Genomic DNA, 20,437 nt, shown 5'->3' with positions numbered 1-20,437 from the left:
ATCTCTCATGTTAATGGAATATGTAATTGGCATTCAGTTCATAAGATTTGCCCTAAGTCAGTCACAACTCAATAGGTGGGCAGATGTGATGCACACAAATCTTACAAAGTGTATTATTCAACGTAAATTGCTATGCTCACTTTAATAAATAGAAACTAAATGTCATGTTACTATTTGTACCTTCCTGCCATGAAGGCAGCTCATTTCCATGCCTTCTATCCTTCCAGTCTTTACCACAGGTAAAACAAACACATCAAATACTTTACAGAAAATAAATACTTTTTTGCTTCACAAAAACCTCCACAAATTAATACAAAATATAAATGCATAAGCTAGCCGGTGATGTGGTAGCATCCTCACCGGATTTCGAGGCGACTGGCCCTGGGTTCAAATCCAGCCAGCTCCTTGCACGCTTTCCATCCGTGCTAGGTTGAGCGCCGAGCTAGCACCTCGGCCTTGTAAGAATCAGACGCTAAAGAAATGACAAGATTGCTGCCATATACACCACAAGGTGTGGAAAGTAATAACGATAAAATGTATAAAGTAACATTATAACAAATGGTTTAAAGTGGCCAATAAAACATGCTTACATCCTGGTCAATTGATGCCAAATTCATTAACCCTATTAACGAGTAGAAATATTAGGATTACTGGAGCTGCACAGTAGCCTAATGGTTAGTGTAACGGTTTACAATGTTCGCGGTCCGGGTTCCATTCCCACCACTGTCTGTAAGGAAATTTTACGTTCTCCCCGTGACCACAAGGATTACCTAACTGAGTGTACAACACTTTTCAACAGATATCCACAATGGTTCGCACAAAGTTTGTCTGTAGCTACAAACTATAAATTCAAACGTCCTTCCCTAAATCAAAAATAAAATTGTACCAGATCGGTGCACAAAAAGCCAAACAACTCACCAGAAAACCTGCAGATGTACTCTACTCTATTAATGAAATGGCAAAAATCCTTAATTGTTGGAGCACTGAATGAAATAATTATTGGGAGTTCTTAAAATATGTAATGTTGGGTGGAGTTTCAATATTCAAACAATACAGATGTCAGATCAGCTGGCAAATCTGGAAGGTCCCCTCATTCAAAGAAATGCACACGTCCTGCAGCAGTGATCAAAGCCTTAGCAACAGAAAGTCACAGTCAAAGAATCTCAATTAACACGAACACTGAATAGAAAACTGCACACAAGCAAAACAATGCCACCCTCCCTAGCAGACTACGCCCATATATTTTCGAAAATCCTGCATCCCGAATAAAGGTCACAGAGCACTACTGCACAGAAACAAGCTCTTCAGTCCTTCTAGTGCCAAACTATTATTCTGCAGAGTCCAACTGACCTGGACCTGGACAATAGCTCTCCTTACACCACCCATCCATGTACTTATCCAAACTTCGAATCCACATCCACCACATCTGCTGGCAGCTCATTCTACACTCTCACCGGCCCCCCCCCAAGTGAAGGAGCTCCCCCTCATTGTCTCCTTAAACATTTCACCCTTCACTCTAAACCCATGACCTCTAGTTCTAGTCTCAGCCGACCTCAGTGGAAAAAGCCTCAGTGCATTTACCCTATCACCTCATAATTTTGTATACCGAATAGTTCTGCAAATCTAAAAATCACAAACTTTACATACAAAATCGAGTCCTGATGAAGGGTCTCAGGCCAAAGTGTCGGCTGTTTACTCTTTTCCATAGATGCTGCCTGGCCTGCTGAGGTCCTCCAGCATTTTGCGTGTGTTCTATTCTATTCCTTTATGTCTCAGCTGAGATGTTTTTGTTGTTTTGGGAATTTAACCAGCTTGATGCACATCCTTGGACACAACGTTGACCAGCAAATCTCGTAAAAACCAGTCACAATACAAGATATGTCCTGGGTCACTGCAACACAGTGACAATTTCCTGCCGTGGCTGAGCAAAAGGAATGTGAACATAAGAATATAAGAAATAGGAGCAGGAGTAGGCCATCCGGCCCATCGAGCCTGCCCCGCCATTCAATAAGATCATGGCTGATCTGTAAACTCAGCTCCATCTACCTATCTTTTCCCCATAACCCTTAATTCCCTTACTATGTAAAAACTTATCTAACTGTATCTTAAACATATTTAGTGAAGAAGCCTCAACTGCTTCCCTGAGCAGAGAATTCCACAGATGCACCACTCTCTGGGAAAAACAGTTTCTCCTCATCTCCGTCCTAAATCTTCTCCCCTGAATCTTGAGGTAATGTCCCTGAGTTCTAGTCTCACCTACCAATGGAAACAACTTTCCTACTTCTATCTTATCTATCCCTTTCAAAATTTTGTATGTTTCTATAAGATTCCTTCTCATTCTTCTGAACTCCAGAGTATAGTCCCAGGCAACTCAATCTCTCCTCATAGGTTAACCCCTTCATCCCTGGAATCAACTTGGTGAACCTCCTCTGCACTGCCGCCAAAGCCAGTATATCCTTCCTTAAGTATGGAGCCCAGAACTGCACACAGTACTCCAGGTGTGGCCTCACCAGTACCCTGTATAGTTGCAGCATGACCTCCCTGTTCTTGAATTCAGTCCCTCTAGCAATGAAGGCCAATTCCGTTTTCCTTCTTAATAACCTGTTGTACCTGCAAGCCAACTTATTGTGAATCATGAACAAGCACTCCCAAGTCCCTCTGAAGAACAGCATGCTGCAATCTTTCACCTATCTGTCTGTCTAGGTACCATATCCGATGCGGACTTCGGTGACCATGGTTTTCCATATAAATCTATCCTTCGTTTCTTGGATGACTTATATTTCCTCGATGTACAGCCACCTGGTTATGCTTTTGATGTACATAAGCCGAGGTCTTCCTCTAGGTTTGCTCCCCCGATCTTTCCAGAGAGTATGAGTTTTTCTAGTTCACCTTTCCGCATGATGTGTCCTAGGAATCTGAGTTGTCTTTCTCTTATCGTTGGTATGAGTGATCGAACTGCTTGGGCTCTTCTGAGAACTTCTTCATTTGATGCGTGTGTGGTCAATCTTTCACCATTTAAATAATAATCTGCTCTTCTATTATTCCTTCCAAAGTGGATGATCTCGCATTTACCAATGTTGTATTTCATCTGCCAGACCTTGGCCCACTCACTTAACCTATCTATATCCCTCTGTAGACTCTCCACATCCTCGGTACAATTTGCTTTTCCACTCAGTTTAGTGTCATCAGCAAATTTTGCTACACTACGCTCAGTCCCCTCTTCCAAATCATCAATGTAAATGGTAAACAGTTGCGGGCCCAGCACTGACCCCTGTGGCACCCCACTCACCACAGACTGCCAACCAGAGAAACACCCATTTATACCAACTCTCTGCCTTCTGTAGGTTAACCAATCCACTATCCATGCCAATACACTTCCTCCAACTCCATGCATCCGTATCTTATTTATAAGTCTCTTGTGCGGCACCTTATCTAACGCCTGTGTGTAAACTAAAGCTGATCTCTCAGGAGATCATGAACCTTAAAGTCCAGAGCTTGGCAATTCCAGAAGTAGAAACACGATGGTTGAAGCCTGCTGGATTGGCTTGTCCGGGGGCCCAGAGGCCACCTATCCTAGGTGAGAGTGAGAGTGAGACAGAAAGCATGGGAGAAAGCAAGAGGGTGGACAGGAGGGAGGGAAAGGACCTTGTTTTGTTCCCCTCTCCTATCTTTTAACTCTGGTCCATCTCCCACCTTTTTATCCTGGCTTCTTCCCCCTTTCCTTTCCAATCCTGAAGAAGGGTCTTGTCCCCAAACATCAACTGTTTATTCATTTCCATTGACCTGCTGAGTTCCTCCTGCATTTTGTGTGTGTTGCTGCTGTTGTTGCTAGTGTTGGTCTGCTGAACACTGCAGGCACACCCTGTTGGTGCGAAGATGTATGGCGACACTTGCAGGCTGCCACCAGCTCTTCCTCAGATGTGTTGGTTGCTAATGCAGGGGATTTCTCTCTAAGTTTAGATGCACAGGCAAGAAACAAATCTCAATCCGAATTTAATTCTACATTTTTCATATTTATCTAAAATCGTTCCCCTGAAATCAAATCACATCGAGCTAAGTTAAATGTTGCACGACTTTAAAAACTGAAAAAATAAATAAAGACGTAATGCTCCTTCACTGGAATTAATTTGAAATAAATATTTCATTATTTTTGGAACGAATCATCACAATGTCATTAATCCATTAAGTGCTAAGTGCATTAACAATCTCTCACCAAAGTTCAGCACTGCAGCTGACACCGAAAATGCTCAAAATTCAGAATATTCTGAAAAGAATAGTAGTGAAGATTTTAAAAAGGCTCTTTCACTGAAATTAATTTTAGTAAATATTTCATAACTCAGGAGTTCAGAACCAGAGCCCCTAAATGTTCCTTTTATGTTAACCCTTTCATTCCTGGGGTCATTCTTGTGAACCTCTTCTGCACCCTCTCCAATGGCAACACATCCTTTCTTAAATAAAGGTCCAAAACTCCTCACAATACTAAGTGCGGCCTGACAAGTGCCTTATAAAGCCTCCACAAGGCATCCTTGCTTTTATATTCCAGTCCTCTTGACATATGAATGCTAACATTGCATCTGCCTTCCTTACCACCAATTCAACGGGCAAGTTCATCTTCAGGGAATCCTGGCCCCTCCCAAGTCCCTTTGCACCTTGGATTTCTGAATTTCCTCCCTGTTTAGGAAATAGTCTACGCTTTTACCTCTTCTACCAAAGTATAAACACTTCCCAACACTATATTTCATCTGTCACTTTTGTGCCATTTCTCCTAATCTGTCTACAAGTCTTTCTGAAGACTCCCTGCTTCCCAACACTACCTACCACTGCCACATATCTTTGTACGACAGACATGGACCATATGCACATAGAAGGGATTAGCTTGATGAGGTGTCATAGGCTGAAGGGCTTGGTTTTGTACTGTGCTGTTCTACATTCTAATCTCATCTCTCTGAGCCTAGTGCCAATGTTCATTGTCAAACTCCAACTGAAAGAATACCTCCACCAGGCAGACTGCAGTGGATGGAGAAAGAAGCTTCTCAGGGCCAATCAGTGAAATGCGATCATTACCACTGATGCCCACATCCTCTAAATTGTTTACTACAAAATCACTGATGCTAATGGGAACACAAAATATAACACATGATTGCATAGCGGCCTATTCCTAATGATGCCTTACACATTGTTCAGAGAATGAAATAGGTTTGTGTCTACATACAACAATACTGAGGCTTTATGGAAACAATTTGCCCCACAGCTGGGAAGGAGTGATCGTCTGGGAAGTTGTGTTCTGCTTCCATCACTTGCTCCTATTTCAGAGACTTCTTTTCTTCAGTGCCTAAATAAGACACTTTCGCTCCATTTTTGGATGCCCATAGGCTGAGGATTTCCATGAGTCAGTGAAGACTTAAGAAGGTTATTTTTACAAACGTTGTTGAACCACTTTCAGAATTTTGGAAAATATCCCCAAGATGGAGCTCGGAGTAGAATTTCTGTTTCAGTGTCAGACTGGCCACTTGTCTAATACATTAGAGGCAACTGACTATCATCGGAGTTTCAGTTGGTATGCAGATGTAGGTCTTGGAAAGCACTTATCCTACCATGGATTGGGAGAATTTTGTAGATACAGCGCTGATGGTATCTCACAGAATAAATCAGGGCAAACTGCCCATATTTTTGAGCATCTGCCAATGTTGTAATATATTGGAATAGCTTGGCTACAACCACAACTAATTCTGGTAAGTAGTTCCTGTTAGTACAGCCCAGATACTATAGCCATTGCTGTATCCCGTGCTCTCAGCTGTTTCTTCGTATCATGTAGAAAAAAACTGGCTCAAAACTGACTTTGATAATTGTCAGGGTCTTAGGTTTTGATTAGAATTTCCATTATATGGGTGGCAAGTCTCTACTAAAGGAGGGATAAGGCACTCCTTCCCTCCACTAACTTGCAGGTCACCCTTGGGCAAGTGGTAGCCCCTGCTTACCCCCCCCCCTCCAATCAGGGTCACGTGAAGCCAAGGGAGCAGGTGGTGGATGCTTGTTTGAGCAGCTGGTGCAGGCCACAAGTCCTGGCTATGCGATCACTGACGCCAGGCAGACAATCTCTGAAGAGTTTTGATAATGACCGGGGTCACCTGTCTTGCAAAGACACTGACCAAAAGAAGACAATGGCAAACCACTTCTGTAGAAAAATTTGCAAAGAACAAACAAGGTCACAGAAAGACCCTGATTGCCTACATTATACAATATGGCACATAACAAACAAACGAATGAATAGATAGAAGAGAGTGGGGGTGGAGACTTGTTCTGGAGCTGCTCTGGCCTATGGTCAGGCCACACCTAGATCCCCTCCAGTTCGCCTACTAGCCCCGACTAGGAGCTGAGGATAACGTCGTCTACCTGCTGAACCACGTCTATGCCCACCTGGACAAGCCAGCGAGCACTGTGAGGGTCATGTTTTTTGACTTCTCCAGTGCGTTCAACACCATCCGCCCTGCTCTTCTGAGGGAGAAGCTGACAGCGATGCAGGTGGATGCTTCCCTGGTATCATGGATTCTTGATTACCTGACTGGCAGACCACAGTACATGTGCTTGCAACACTGTGTGTCCGACAGAGTGATCAGCAGCACTGGGGCTCCACAGGGGACTGTCTTGTCTCCCTTTCTCTTCACCATTTACACCTCGGACTTCAACTACTGCACAGAGTCTGGTCATCTTCAGAAGTTTTCGGATGACTCTGCCATAGTTGGATGCATCAGCAAGGGAGATGAGGTTGAGTACAGGGCTACGGTAGGAAACTTTGTCACATGGTGTGAACAGAATTATCTGTAGCTTAATGTGAAAAAGACTAAGGAGCTGGTGGTAGACCTGAGGAGAGCTAAGGCACCGGTGACCCCTGTTTCCATCCAGGGGGTCAGTGTGGACATGGTGGAGGATTACAAATACCTGGGGATACGAATTGACAATAAACTCGACTGGTCTAAGAACACTGAGGCTGTCTATAAGAAGGGTCAGAGCTGTCTCTATTTCTTGAGGAGACTGAGGTCCTTTAATATCTGCCAGACGATGCAGAGGATGTTCTATGAGTCTGTGGTGGCCAGTGCTATCATGTTTGCTGTTGTGTGCTGGGGCAGCAGGCTGAGGGTAACAGACACCAACAGAATCAACAAACTTATTCGTAAGGCCAGTGACGTTGTGGGGATGGAACTGGACTCTCTCACGGTGGTGTCTGAAAAGAGGATGCTGTCCAAGTTGCATGCCATTTTGGTCAATGTCTCCCATCCACTACATAATGTACTGGGTGGGCACAGGAGTACATCCAGCCAGAGACTCATTCCTCCGAGATGCAGCACAGTGCGTCATAGGAAGTCATTCCTGCCTGTGGCCATCAAACTTTACAACTCCTCCCTTGGAGGGTGAGACACCCTGAGCCAATAGGCTGGTCCTGGACTTATTTCCTGGCATAATTTACATATTACTATTTAACTATTTATGGTTTTATTACTATTTATTATTTATGGTGCAACTGTAACTAAAACCAATTTCGCCCGGGATCAATAAAGTATGACTATGACTATGACTATAACTAGATTGATTGATCAGATTAACTGCCTGAGGGAAGAAACTTCTAAAATGGTGTGAGATTTTTGTTTCAATAGCTCTGTAGTGCTTTCCAGAAGGGAGACTTCGAAAGAAATAGTTTGCAGGGTGGGGTAGTGTCCACAATGATTTTGCCTGCCCACTACTTTGTCCGAGACGCATACTAGCCCTGTAATGACAGGAGACTGCAAGCAATTACCTTGTTTTTCACATGTTGAGTTCTGATATGATTGGCTCATTGCCAACATTTTCAGATTTGACGAATGATTTCATGTTGCGGCCATCCACAGTGTTGTGCAAAAGTCTTAGGCACATGTATATAGCTGTGGTACCTAAGACTTTTGCACAGTACTGTATTTGTCAACATGGAACCGAGAGAAAGCCTGTAAATCTGGTGGGAGCAAAGGATGTTAGGAATGGCGGTGGTGGAATGCTACAGGAGGGGTGTAGGACAAGTGGCAGAGAAGGAGTGCCAGGGACAGGGGAGCAGCCTGGAGCTCAGGGCAAGGTCATTTGATCCAAACAATTGTTTTACTGATCATTACAGAATGTCTCTCTGATGTTTCCCACTCCCCTCCCCCTTCCCCTTTTTAAACCACGATTCCCCTCTCCCTACCCCCTTCCCACTCTCAGTCCACAATAGAGACCCATATCAGAATCAGGTTTATCAGCACTCACATATGTCACGAAGTTTGTTTTTTTTTAGCGGCAGCAGTACAGTGCAATACATAAAATTATTACAGTGCAGTGCAAAAGTCTTTGGCATCCTAGATATGTATACTGTATACAAGCCTCAGACTTTTGCACTGTCCTGTGTAAAAAGTTTTTACAGGTCACACCCAAGCAATCAGATATCACAGCAGTTTCTCATATAATCCACACGGAGCATTGATGCAAAAAAGCAACTGCGCTGAACAAGGACAGGGTACCAGCAGAGAGAGAAACTGGCACAGGAGGGAAACAGAAGCTGACTGGCTGAGGTTGAGGCTGGGAGGGGCAAAGTGAAATAAATAAGGTGGGAGTTGGGGAAGACTGAGGGAAACCCAGCAGTGGTGAGGTGATAGTGGGGGGGGGGGGAGGTGTTTGGTGTGCTGTTGGTTGGCCAGAGGGAAAAAAAAACAGCGATAATGACGGGGTAGTTGAGTGGCAAAAAAACAGGAGTGAGAGGAGGGAAACCAATGTGGAATGGGTGGGAGAGCGTGAATGAAAAGAGTTTTAACATTTAGTATGAAAGCAAGAGTTTCCAGTCTGGATTTTGCAATTCTTCTCCACCAACCCTTGATTTTCAATTATCATTGCCCAGAAATGGAAAATATTCCCTTTGTTGAATCCCAGCCATCTATCCACTTTTTTTCAAATGAAACATGAATAAATGTATTTTTGTTGTAAATGTATACTTTTAATGATTATGGCTAAATTTGCGATCAATTTTTAGCTGGCTGGGGTCAGCAATCCTTCAGAATACTTTGCTTTCCTTGTTCTGCTTTCACTGCAGATTTTAAACCCTATCTCTAAGCTGTGTGTTATGTATCACAGCCAGCACTTGACAGCAGTGTGGCCTCAATCCATAGTCCCTACTGATTACTGAGTCATTAGGTCTGTATTTTTCCACAAAACTGTTTTGCTTAAGTGTAAAAAGCAACTCATGGCTACTCCATACTGTATGAAACATCCAAATGCTGCCTACACTCCCCACCCTTGCCCCTCCCTTGCCCCTCCCAAACCACCTCACCTTCCAACCTGCCACCACAAGCCCCACCCAACCCAACCCTGACATGGCCAGCATTATCCATTCTAATGTTCAGACCTTCACAATTGTTTGGGCCACCCACATTATGGAAGTAAATTTGCTTTATCACAGTGATATACTCCCCTGTTGCAGTGCAGAAGGTGGCCATTCAGCCCATATAGACTGGTTAGCTCCTAGAGCATGGCTTCCCAACCCTTTTATATGATGGACCCTTAACATTAACTGAGGGGTCTGTGGACCCCAGATTGGGAACCCTGATCTGGAGGGATCTAGTTAACCTATCAACACATCTTCAGGGTCTGGGAGGCATCTAGTGCAACCAGAAACCCACAGGGTCATAGGGAGACCCTAACAGATCACTGGACTTTACACATTACAAAATATAAAGTCTATTTTCCTGTTTGGCCCTCTTCAGCTTTGATCACCGCACCATGGAAAGCATCTTGTCCCGGCGCATCACAGCTTGGGGTGGTAACTGCTCGGCCTGTGAGCGCAAGAAACGGGAGCGAGTTGTGGGCAGAGCTCAGCTCATCACAGAATCCAGCCTCTTCCTAAGGAACACTGCCTACACTTCTCACTATGTTGGTAAAGGGATAACTACACTCACTCGCCCATCCATTGAGATGTTCCCACAGCCAATGATCTCACTTTAAGGACTCTTTACCTCGTTATTTCAGGTTCTTGTTTTTTATTGTTATTCATTTATATTTGCATTTACACATTTTGTGGTCTTCTGCACTCTGGTTGATGTTTCATTGATCCTGTTACAGGTAGGTAGATAGATAGATACATAGATAGATACTTTATTGATCCCAAAGAAAATTACGACACAGTGACATTGCAAGTGCACAGATAGGCAAATATACAAATATTAGAAGAGAAATAAGAAAGAATAAAAATTAAGTTACCTCAAACAGTCTAACAGGAGGTGGGGGTGTCACTTCTCCGGCAATAGGTTGACTCATTATAAAGCCTAATGGCTGAGGGTAAGGATGACCTCATATAGGGCTCTTTGACGCAGCGTAGTTGTCTTAGTCTATTACTAAAAGTGCTCCTCTGTTCAGCCAAGGTGGCATGCAGAAGGTGAGAAACGTTGTCTAGAGTTGCTAGGATTTTCAACAGGGCCCTTTCTTCTACCACAGCCTCCAGTGTGTCCAGTTTGCCTCCTATAACAGAACCAGCCTTTCTAATCGGTTTATTGAGCCTGTTGGCATCACGCAAGTTGACGCCATTGTCCCAGCACATCACCACATAGAAGATTGTACTGGCGACAACAAACTGGTAGAACATATGAAGGAGAGGCCTGCATACTCCAAAGGACCTCAGTCTCCTCGGGAAGTACAGGCGACTCTGGCCCTTCTTGTTCACAGCCTCTGTGTTGGTGCTCCACTCAAGTCTGTCAACTAGGTGCGCCCCAGGTACTTGTAGATCCTCACCACATCCACATCCTCACCATCAATAGTAAGAAGGAACAGTGCAGGCTTAGTTTTCCTAAAGTCCATCACCATCTCCTTTGTTTTACTGATGTTGAGCTGCAGATGATTCAATATGCACCATCTGACAAAGTCCTCCACCAGGGCCTGTATTCACTCTCCCATCCTCCCTTTATATACCCAGCTATTGCTGAGTCATCAGATAATTTCTGCAGATGACATGACTCAGTGTTGTATCTAAAGTCCGAGGTTATACAGGGTAAACAGGAAGGGAGCCAATATCGTCCTCTGTGGGGCCCCAGTGCTGCTTAAAGCCATGTCTGACACACAGCTCTGAAGCCACACAAAACTGTGGTCTGCCAGTCAGGTAGTCCATTATCCAGGATACAATGGAAGTGCCAGCTTGCACTGAACGGAGCTTTTCCCTAACAATGAGGGCTCTATGGTATTGAAGGCACTTGAGAGATCAAAAAGCAAGATCCTCACAGTGCTGCTCTGCTTATCCAAATAGCAGTAGGCTCTATTCAGCAAGTGGATGACAGCATCGTCGACACCAAACTGCAGGAGATTAGATTAGATTATGAGGACACGCAGTCCTCTTTTATTGTCATTTAGTGATGCATGCAATAAGAAATGATACAATTTGTTCCTCCAGAATGATATCACAGAAACACAAGACAAACCAAGACTAAAAAGCTGACAAAAACCACATAATTATAAAATATAGTTACAACAGTGCAAAGCAATACTGTAATTTGATAAAGAACAGACCATGGGCACGGTAAAAAAAAGTCTCAAAGTCTCTCGAAAGTCCCATCATCTCACGCAGACGGTTGAAGGGAGAAACTCTCCCTGCCATGAGCTTCCAGCGCCGCAAACTTGCTGATGCAGCACTCTGGAAGCACCCGACCACAGTCCGACTCTGAGTCCGTCCGAAAACTTTGAGCCTCCGACCAGCCCTCCGACACCGAGCACCATCTCTGCCGAGCGCTTCGACCCCAGCCCCGGCAATAGGCAAAGCCAAGGATTTGGGGCCTTCCCCTCCGGAGATTCTCGATCGCACAGTAGCAGCAGCAGCGAAGCAGGGCATTTCAGAAGTTTCTCCAGATGTTCCTCCATGCTTCTCACGTCCGTCTCCATCAAATCAGGATTGTGCACGGCCCCTATTTAACAAATACGATATCAATTCGGAGCTGCCGCGCGCACTGCGTCATGTTGCCATCTTCTCCTACCCTCCTCTCGAGGGCTGATCTGACCAGGGGACGGAGGTGAACCAGGACCAGCCTCTCTAGGGTCTTCATGATGTGTGAGGTCAGGGCCACTGGACAGTCGTCATTCAAGACTTTCGGTTGGCCCTTCCTGGGTACTGCGACCACACCTGATGTTTCCCACACGGTCGGGACCCTTTCCAGTCTGAGACTCAGACTGAAAACGTACTGGAGAACTCCACACACCTGCTCAGTGCACTCCTTCAGGACCTTGGGGTTCACACCATCTGGTCCCAATGCTTTGCTGATTGTGAGTTTCCCCAGAGCCCTTCTCACCTGCTCAGTAGTGAAGGTGAATCCGAGATGACTGGGGAGTTGGTGGAAGGAGGGGGCTGCGAGAGGTGAAGATCAGGAAGATAGTTGGTATGTGGAGGTGTGGATGGTAGATGCAGGGAAAGGAGGGGATGTAGACAGTGATAGCCTGTTTTGTTCATCCACATGTGAACTGGAGGGGGGAGGAGGCAGAAAGGGGGGCATTGGTACTGAGGGAGCATTGGGTCCCTCAGCAACTGAATTGGTATGCTGAGGGGGGTGTGAACAGGAGGACAATTGTTAAACCTGTTGAAGAATTGATTTAACTCATTAGCCCATTCACGACTGCATTCTAAGGCTCTACAGCCAGGCTGATTGAAGCTAGTAATGTTCTTCATGTCTCTCCACAGCTCCCGTTTGCTACTCTGCCCAAGCTGCTCTCCAACTCTCTCCTGTATTCCTCTTTAGCCACCTTGATCTTCTCCTTGAGCTATTCTATAGACTTGCTGAGTATGCCTGTAGGAAAATGAATCACAGGGCTGTATGTGGTGACATATAGGTACTTTGGTAATAAAATTTACTCTGAACTATAAAGCAGTCAGCATTACCAAAGACCTCACCTACACCAGACATTCGCTCTTCTCCCCCCTTCCATCAGGCAGAGGAACCAACAGCCAGAAAGCACAATCATCAGGCTCAAAGACAACTTATTTCCCATCGTTAAGACTATTAAATAGTTCCCTAATATGACAGATAGATAGATACACTTTTGATCCCAAAGGAAATTGCATTACAAGTGCACAGATATACAAACAGTAGAAGAGAAGTAAGAAAGAATAAAAATAAGTTACCTTAAAAATAGGATGTACAAGATTTATAAATCGAAGATTGAAAGATCACTTCCCTGGCTCTAGGCTGACTCATTTTACAGCCTGATACCAGAGGGTAAGAATGACCTCATGTAAATGCCATTTGGAGCAGCGCAGTTGTCAAGGTGGACTCTTGTCCTCACAATCTAACTTATCATGATCTTGCAACTTATTGTCTCCCTGCACTATATCTGTAATTGCAATACTTTATTTTGCACCCTGTTATTGTTTTACATTGTGCTACCCATGCTATTGTAAAATGAATTCATCTCTCTTCTGCTTCTCAAAGATTCAGAATGATCCGCTGTACATTTCCAACATCTCCTGCTTTTTTCATTTTAGCTGCCTTTTATTTTCAATGTATTTAATGGTGCTGCTAAAAGTCTGAAGGTTAAAATAAATTTAACCCAACATAAACAGATTTTTTAAAATTTCTCAATACAGTTAAAGAAAGGAAACACACATAGAGCATTCCTTTCATGATATCAAAGTCACTTTGGATTGCCTCAATGGAAATGAAATACGTTCTCACGCATACTTGTTGTAGACTGTATCACTGGTGGCACATCAGATAAAGAGATTAGCTTTATTGTCACATTTATATCAGGATATACAGTGATGCATCCTTTTGTGCCAACAACCAACACAATCCAAGGATTGTGCTGGGAACGAGTGTCGTCAAGCTTCCAGCACCACAGAGCATGCCCACAACTTACTAACCTAACCCTAAAGTGTGAGGGAACCGGAGGGAACTCGAGGGAACCCATACAGTCGAAGGGAGAGGTACCAACTGGAACTGTACACTGACTGGTGATCGCCAATGTTGTGAGGCGATTGTGCTAACCTCTATGCTGCCGGTGTTAACTTTAAGTTATCCAGTCAAGTCCTAATTCCTGGATCTTCATCAATCCATCTGATGTCTCCTAAAGAGGTACTGAGAATCACTCTTCCTCAAAGCTCGACTATTTTTGATGAGACAGTCTTTAATATTTTAAATGCGTAATGCTACAGGGACACCCTCTCATCACAAAAAGTACATAACCTCTTTTCACAAACTTCACAAACTGGACCAGACACGTTTAGTAGAACGTGTGCACATGCATCATTAAGATAACAAATGCACATGCATCATTAATATCAAAGTAATCACTTTAAAAAATTACTCAACCACACTTGCAAAATTAAACTACTTTCTCCAATGGTAGACAGTTTTTTTTAAACAGATTTCAAACATTTCAGAGTCTCAATACAGAATAAAAACTTCAAATTTTATAAGATCATGTTAAATAAGTACTTTGCATTTCAATCACACGAAAACAAAGTATAAAGGGTTCTGAAATAAAAACAGAACATGGAAAAAAGGTCATACTAGGTACTAGGTCAGTGGAGAGAGAAGGAGAGCCAATATTTCTCATCAATTCAACTCTTTCAAACTGATCACCAAATTTAAGCATTAACCACATTTTCTCTCCCCCACACACGCTGACTGAACAGTTGAGTACTTCCAGTGCATCAAATTTTATTTCAGTCCAGCTGGTTCCCCACTCTGTGCATGAAACACTGGGAACCTGAACACTCACCTTCTAGTGTTCCAGTTAAACATTTTGCCTTCACTTCCTAGTATATCTGCTAGAGAGAGACAGAGTACTACAGCACAGAAACAGGGTCGTGGGCCCATCTAGTCCACGCCAAGCTCGTTTCCTGCCTAGTCCCATCTACCCGGATCTGGACCCTAGCTCTCCGTACTCCTCTCATCGATGTACCTATCCAAACTTCTCTGAGATGCTGCAACTAAACCCACATCCGCCGCTTCTGCTTAGTCCACACTCACACCGCTTCCCACCGCTGCCTGCAAGGAGTCTGCACGTTCCCCATGTGATCATGTGGCTTTCCTCCGGGTGCTCAGTTTTTCCCCCCCAAAGTCCAAAGGCGCACTGGCTGGTAGGTTCATTGGTCATTGTAAACTGCCTGTGAACAGGCCGGGGTTAAATCAGAGGTTTCTGGGTGGCATGCTTCGAAGGACCAGAAGGGCCTATTTCATGCTGTATCTCAATAAATAAAAAATCTCTAAGTGAAGAAATTGCCCCTTAGTTTCTCCTTAAATTTTTCCCCTTAAACTATGACCTCTAGTTCTAATCTCACCCAACCTCAGGGAAAAAAGCCTGCTTGTATTTACACTATCTATACCCCTCAATTGTGTATAACACAACAAGGTCTCCCTTCATTCTCCTGCACTCCAGGGAATAAAACCCCCACCTATTCAACTTTTCCCTACAACACAGGTCCTCAAGACACAGCGACCTCCCCAGAGATCTTCCCTGCACTCGTCAATCTTATTGATATCCTTCCTGTAGGTAGCTGACTTGAACTGCACACAGTACTCCGAATTCGGCCTCACCAACATCGTATACAACTTCAACACAAAATCCCACTCCTGTGTTCAGTGCTCTGATTTATGACAGTCAATATGCCAAAATCCCTCCTTGCAATCCCATCCATCTGTGACGCAGGACTCTAAAGTTTATTGGTTCCCTTACCTCAGATGATCGCGTGGTCATGCTGGCTCCTGGTTTTGATTTAGCCGAATCAGACTTAGTTCCCTCCTTTTGGAAAAACAAACCATAAAGTTCAAAGTAAATTTATTATCTAAGTACATATGTGCTCACAATATACAACTCAAGAGATTTGTTTTATAGCCTTTAAAATAATTCTTTAAAAACATAGATTAAATTATACAAATAATTGAAAAGGAAAACTATACAGGTCTATAGGAAAAGGATTTTATTTATTTATTTAGAGATACAGCGTGGAGTAGCCCTTTCAGTCCTTTGAGCTCTGCCACCAGCAACCCCTGATATAATCCCAGCCTAATTACTGGATAACTTACAATGACCAATTAACCTACCAACCGGTACATCTGTGAACTGGGAAGGAAACTGTATCACCCAGAGGAAACCCACATATCCCACAGGGATAATGTGCTGTACAAACTCCCTTGGGAGGATCCTGGGATTGATCTCTACACTCCACTGTGAGAGTGTTGTGCCAATCGCTATGCTACCGTGACTTAATCGAGGACTAGAACTTGTCTCTCCAGGAGTTGGCATAATACTTTTTGCCCGTGTTGCTTAATTTAGTGATTTTTGATACAGAGGAATTTGGGATATGAGATTTCATTTCACCTCACAAGGCCTTTTAACTCTTTGCACCAGTCAGAAGTCTTGATGCTGTGTGAAGTTCTGTTTTGCATTGTGCTAGGAACGTTCTTTTTGGAGTGAGGGAGGATGAGAGGTGGCTTGATAGAGAGATGCAAGGTGATGAGGCATAGATCGAGTGGACAGCCAGAGACTTTTTCCCAGACTGGAAATGGCTAACGTGATGGGCTATCATTTTAAGGTGATTGGAGGAAAGTATGGGGGCGGGGGTTGGATATCAGAGGTAAGATTTTTTAGACAGTAAGTGGTAAGAGTGTAGAACGTGCTGTCAGGGTTGGTGATAGAGGCAGATACACTAGGAACATTGAAGAAACTCATAAATAGGCACATGAATGACAGAAAATGGAAGGCTGTGTGGGAGGGAGACACAGAATGATTTTAGAGTGACTTTAAAGGTCGACACATCATTGTGAGCTAAAGGGGCTATACTGTGCTGTAATGTTCTACATTCGAAATGGTGTACTGAAGAATTATCATCACCTTCAATACCAGGGGTCCCAACACATTCGACCACAATTAAGAATACCTAGCATTCAATGTCTAGACTGCATTTCAGGAAATCTCATCACTTGGCTGTACTTCTCCTAACTGCATACAGGCAGAGGCTAAAGGGCAAGGCTCCAGAGATAAGGACAACAAACAGGTGCTCATGGGAGGAAGAGGAGCTTCTACTGAATTGCTTTAAGTCTGTAAACTGGGACGTGTTCAACGAGTCATCAGAGGATCTGAACGAATACACCATGGTTGTCATGGGGACAATCACAGAGGAGTGTGTCCCACAAAATCATTCAGAGTCTTCCCCAACCAGAAGCCCTAGTTGAACCATGAGATCCACAATCAGCCAAGGGCCAAATCAGTGTCATTTGGGTCTGGTGACCATGTTAAATACAGGATCTCCAGAAAAGCAATCACATGTGCAAAGTGGCAATTCCAGACCAAACCTGAACCTCCGAGGGATGCTCAACGACTACGGCAGGGCTTGAATGCTATCACCTCTTACAAAGTAAAACCAAGCGATATACAGTGCCTATAAAAAGTATTCACCACCCTTGGAAGTTTTCATGTTTTAATGTTTTACAACATCGAATCACAGTGGATTTAATTTGGACTCCTTCGTGTCAAAGTGGAAATAAATCTCTACAAATTGTTCTAAATTTCTTACAATTATTAAACACAAAATAATTGATTGCATAATTATGCACCCCCTTCAAGTCAATATTTAGTAGATGCACCTTTGGCAGCAATTACAGCCTCAAGTCTGTGTGGATAGGTCTCTATCAGCTTTGCATATTTGGACACTGCAATTTTTCCCTATTCTTCTTTACAAAACTGCTCAAGCTCTGTCAGATTGCATGGGGATCAAGAGTGAACAGACCTTTTCAAATCCAGCCACAAATTCTCAATAGGATTGAGATCTGGACTCTAACTTGGCCATTCCAGAACATTAACTTTGTTTTTAAGCCATTCCTGCATAGCTTTGCTTTATGCTTGGAGTCATTGTCTTGCTGGAAAACAAACCTTCTCCCAAGTCGCAGTTCTCTTGCAGACTGCATCAGGTTTTCCTAAAGATTTCCCTGTATTTTGCTGAATTCATTTTACCCTCTACCTTCACAAGCCTTCCAGGTCTGCTGCAGTGAAGCATCCCCACAGCATGATGCAGCCACCACCATGCTTCACTGTAGGGGTGGTATGTTTTTGATGATGTGCAGTGTTAGGCTTTCACCAAACACAGCATCTAGTCTGATGGTCAAAAAGCTCAATTTTGGTTTCAGCAGACTGTAGAACCTTCTAGCTAAATTCAGAGTTTCCCACAAGCCTTCTGACAAACTCTAGCCAAGATTTCATGTGGGTTTTTTTTTCAAAAGTAACTTTCCCTTTGCCACTCTCCCGTAAAGCTAATGACTGGTGAAGCACCCAGGCAACAGTTGTTGTATGTGCAGTCTCTCTCATCTCAGCAACTGAAGCTTGTAACTCCTCCAGATTTGTGATAGGTCTCTTGGTGGCCTCCTGCAATAGTCTCCTTCTTGTATGGTCACTCAGTTTTTGAGGATGGCCTGCTCTAGGCAGATTTACAGAGGTGCTGTTTCCTTTCCATTTCTTGATGATTGACTTAAGTGTACTCCAAGGGATATTCAGTGACTTGGAAGTTTTCTTGTATCCATCTCCTGACTTGTGCTTTTCAATAAGTTGCTTGGAGTGTTCTTTTGTCTTCATGGTGTAGTTTTTGCCAGGATACTGACTCACCAGCAGTTAGACCTTCTAGATACAGGTGTATTTTTACTACAATCAGTTGGAACACCTCAACTGTACACAGGTGATCTCCATTTAACTAATTATATGACTTCTAAAACCAATTGGCTGCACCAGTGATAATGTGGTGTGTCATTGTAAAGAGGGTGAATACTTATGCAATCAATTATTCTGTGTTTTATATTTGTAATTAATTTAGATCACTTTGTAGAGATCTATTTTCACCTTACATGAAAGTCTTTTTTTCCTCTGTTGATCGGTGTCAAAAGAGCCAAATTAAATCCATCATGATTCAATGTTGTAAAATAGTACAATATGAAAACTTCCAAGGGGGTGAATACTTTTTATAGGCACTGTATGTGACAAAAGGCTTCCCTCTCAGATGAGCGCAATGCCTTCTATGCTTGCTTTGACTGTCAAAACAGGGAGGCACCTTCACAAGCTCCCACAGCCCCCAGTGACTCTGTAATTTCAGTCTTGGAGGCTGACATCAGAGCACTCTTCAGAAGAGTTAACCCAAGGAAAGGATGCGGCCAAGATGGGGTACCTCACCAAGTACTAAAGACCCATGCTGATCAACTGGCTGCAGTATTCACTAATATCTTTAACCTCTCACTTTGGCAGTCTGAGGTACCCACCTGCTTCAAGCAGGCTTCAGTTATACCGGTGCCTAAGAAGAATGTGATAACCTGCCTCAGTGATGAGCATCCAGTCACCCTTACATCCACAGTGATGTATTATTTTGAGAAGCTGCTGATGAAACATATCAACTCCTTTCTGAGAAGTGACTTGGATCTGCTCCAATTTGCCTAGCAGAGCAACAAGTCCACAACAGATGCCATCTCATTGGCTCTTTACTCAACCTTCGAACATCGGGGCAGTAAAGATGCATACATCAGGATGCTTTTCATTGACTATATTTCTGCATTCAACAGTATCATCTCCTCAAAACTAATCAATAAGCTTCAAGACCTTGGCCTCAATACCGCTTTATGTAATTTGATCTTAATTTCCAAACTTGTGGACACTATCAGTGAACATCTCCATTACAATCTCCATCAGCACAGGTGCACCACAAACCTGAGTGTTTAACCGCCCTGCTCTACTCACTTTACACTTACGACTGTGTGGCTAAGCACAGCTCCAATGCCATATTCAAGTTTGCTGACGACACCACTGTCATTGGCTGAATTAAAGGTGATGATGAATCAGCAGATAGGAGAGAGATTGAAAATCCGGCTACGGGGTGCCACAACAATAACCTTTTACTCAATGTCAGCAAGACAAGGAGCTGACTATTGATTATTTTTCAGAAGCGGGAAACCAGATGTCCATGGGCCAGTCCTCATCATAAGATCTGAGGTGGAGGGGGTCAGCAACTTCAACTTCCTTGGTGTCATTGCTTCAGAGCACCTGTCCTGTGCCCAGCACTTAGGTGCAATTATAAAGAAAGGCAGTACCTTAAATTCCTTAGTAGTTTGCAAAGATTCAGCATGACATTTAAAACTTTGACAAACTTCTATAGGTGTGTGGTGGAGAGTGGCTGCATCACAGCCTGGTATGGAAGCACCAATGCCCTTGAACAGAAAATCCGACAAAATGTAGTGGATACGGCCCAGTCCATCACGGGTATAGCCCTTAGCACCAATCAGCACATCTACATGAATATTGTTGCACAAAAACAACACCCATCATCAGGGACCACCACCACTCAGGCCATGCCCTCTTCCCGTTGTTGCCACCAGGAAGAAGCCTCAGGACTCACGCCACCAGGTTCAGGAGCAGTTACTACCCCTCAACCATCAGG

The 20,437-nt window shown here is 43.7% G+C and overlaps 1 protein-coding gene across 7 annotated transcripts in view; it reads right to left on the bottom strand.

Annotated features, from left to right (window-relative positions):
* cast (calpastatin) overlaps positions 1 to 20,437 on the bottom strand; it is a 206,002-nt gene that overhangs the window by 162,388 nt on the left and 23,177 nt on the right. For all 7 annotated transcript variants that reach the window (XM_063068584.1, XM_063068580.1, XM_063068585.1 and 4 more), the window contains exon 2: positions 15,703 to 15,768. In XM_063068584.1, coding sequence (XP_062924654.1) covers positions 15,703 to 15,768 — 66 coding nt within the window. The remainder of the gene's footprint in view (positions 1 to 15,702; positions 15,769 to 20,437) is intronic.

Source organism: Mobula hypostoma, chromosome 16, assembly GCF_963921235.1.
Source record: "Mobula hypostoma chromosome 16, sMobHyp1.1, whole genome shotgun sequence".
In the NCBI taxonomy this organism is placed as follows: Eukaryota; Metazoa; Chordata; class Chondrichthyes; order Myliobatiformes; family Myliobatidae; genus Mobula; species Mobula hypostoma.
The sequence above is the reverse complement of the archived record's forward strand: the minus strand, read 5'-3'. Positions and strand labels throughout refer to the sequence as shown.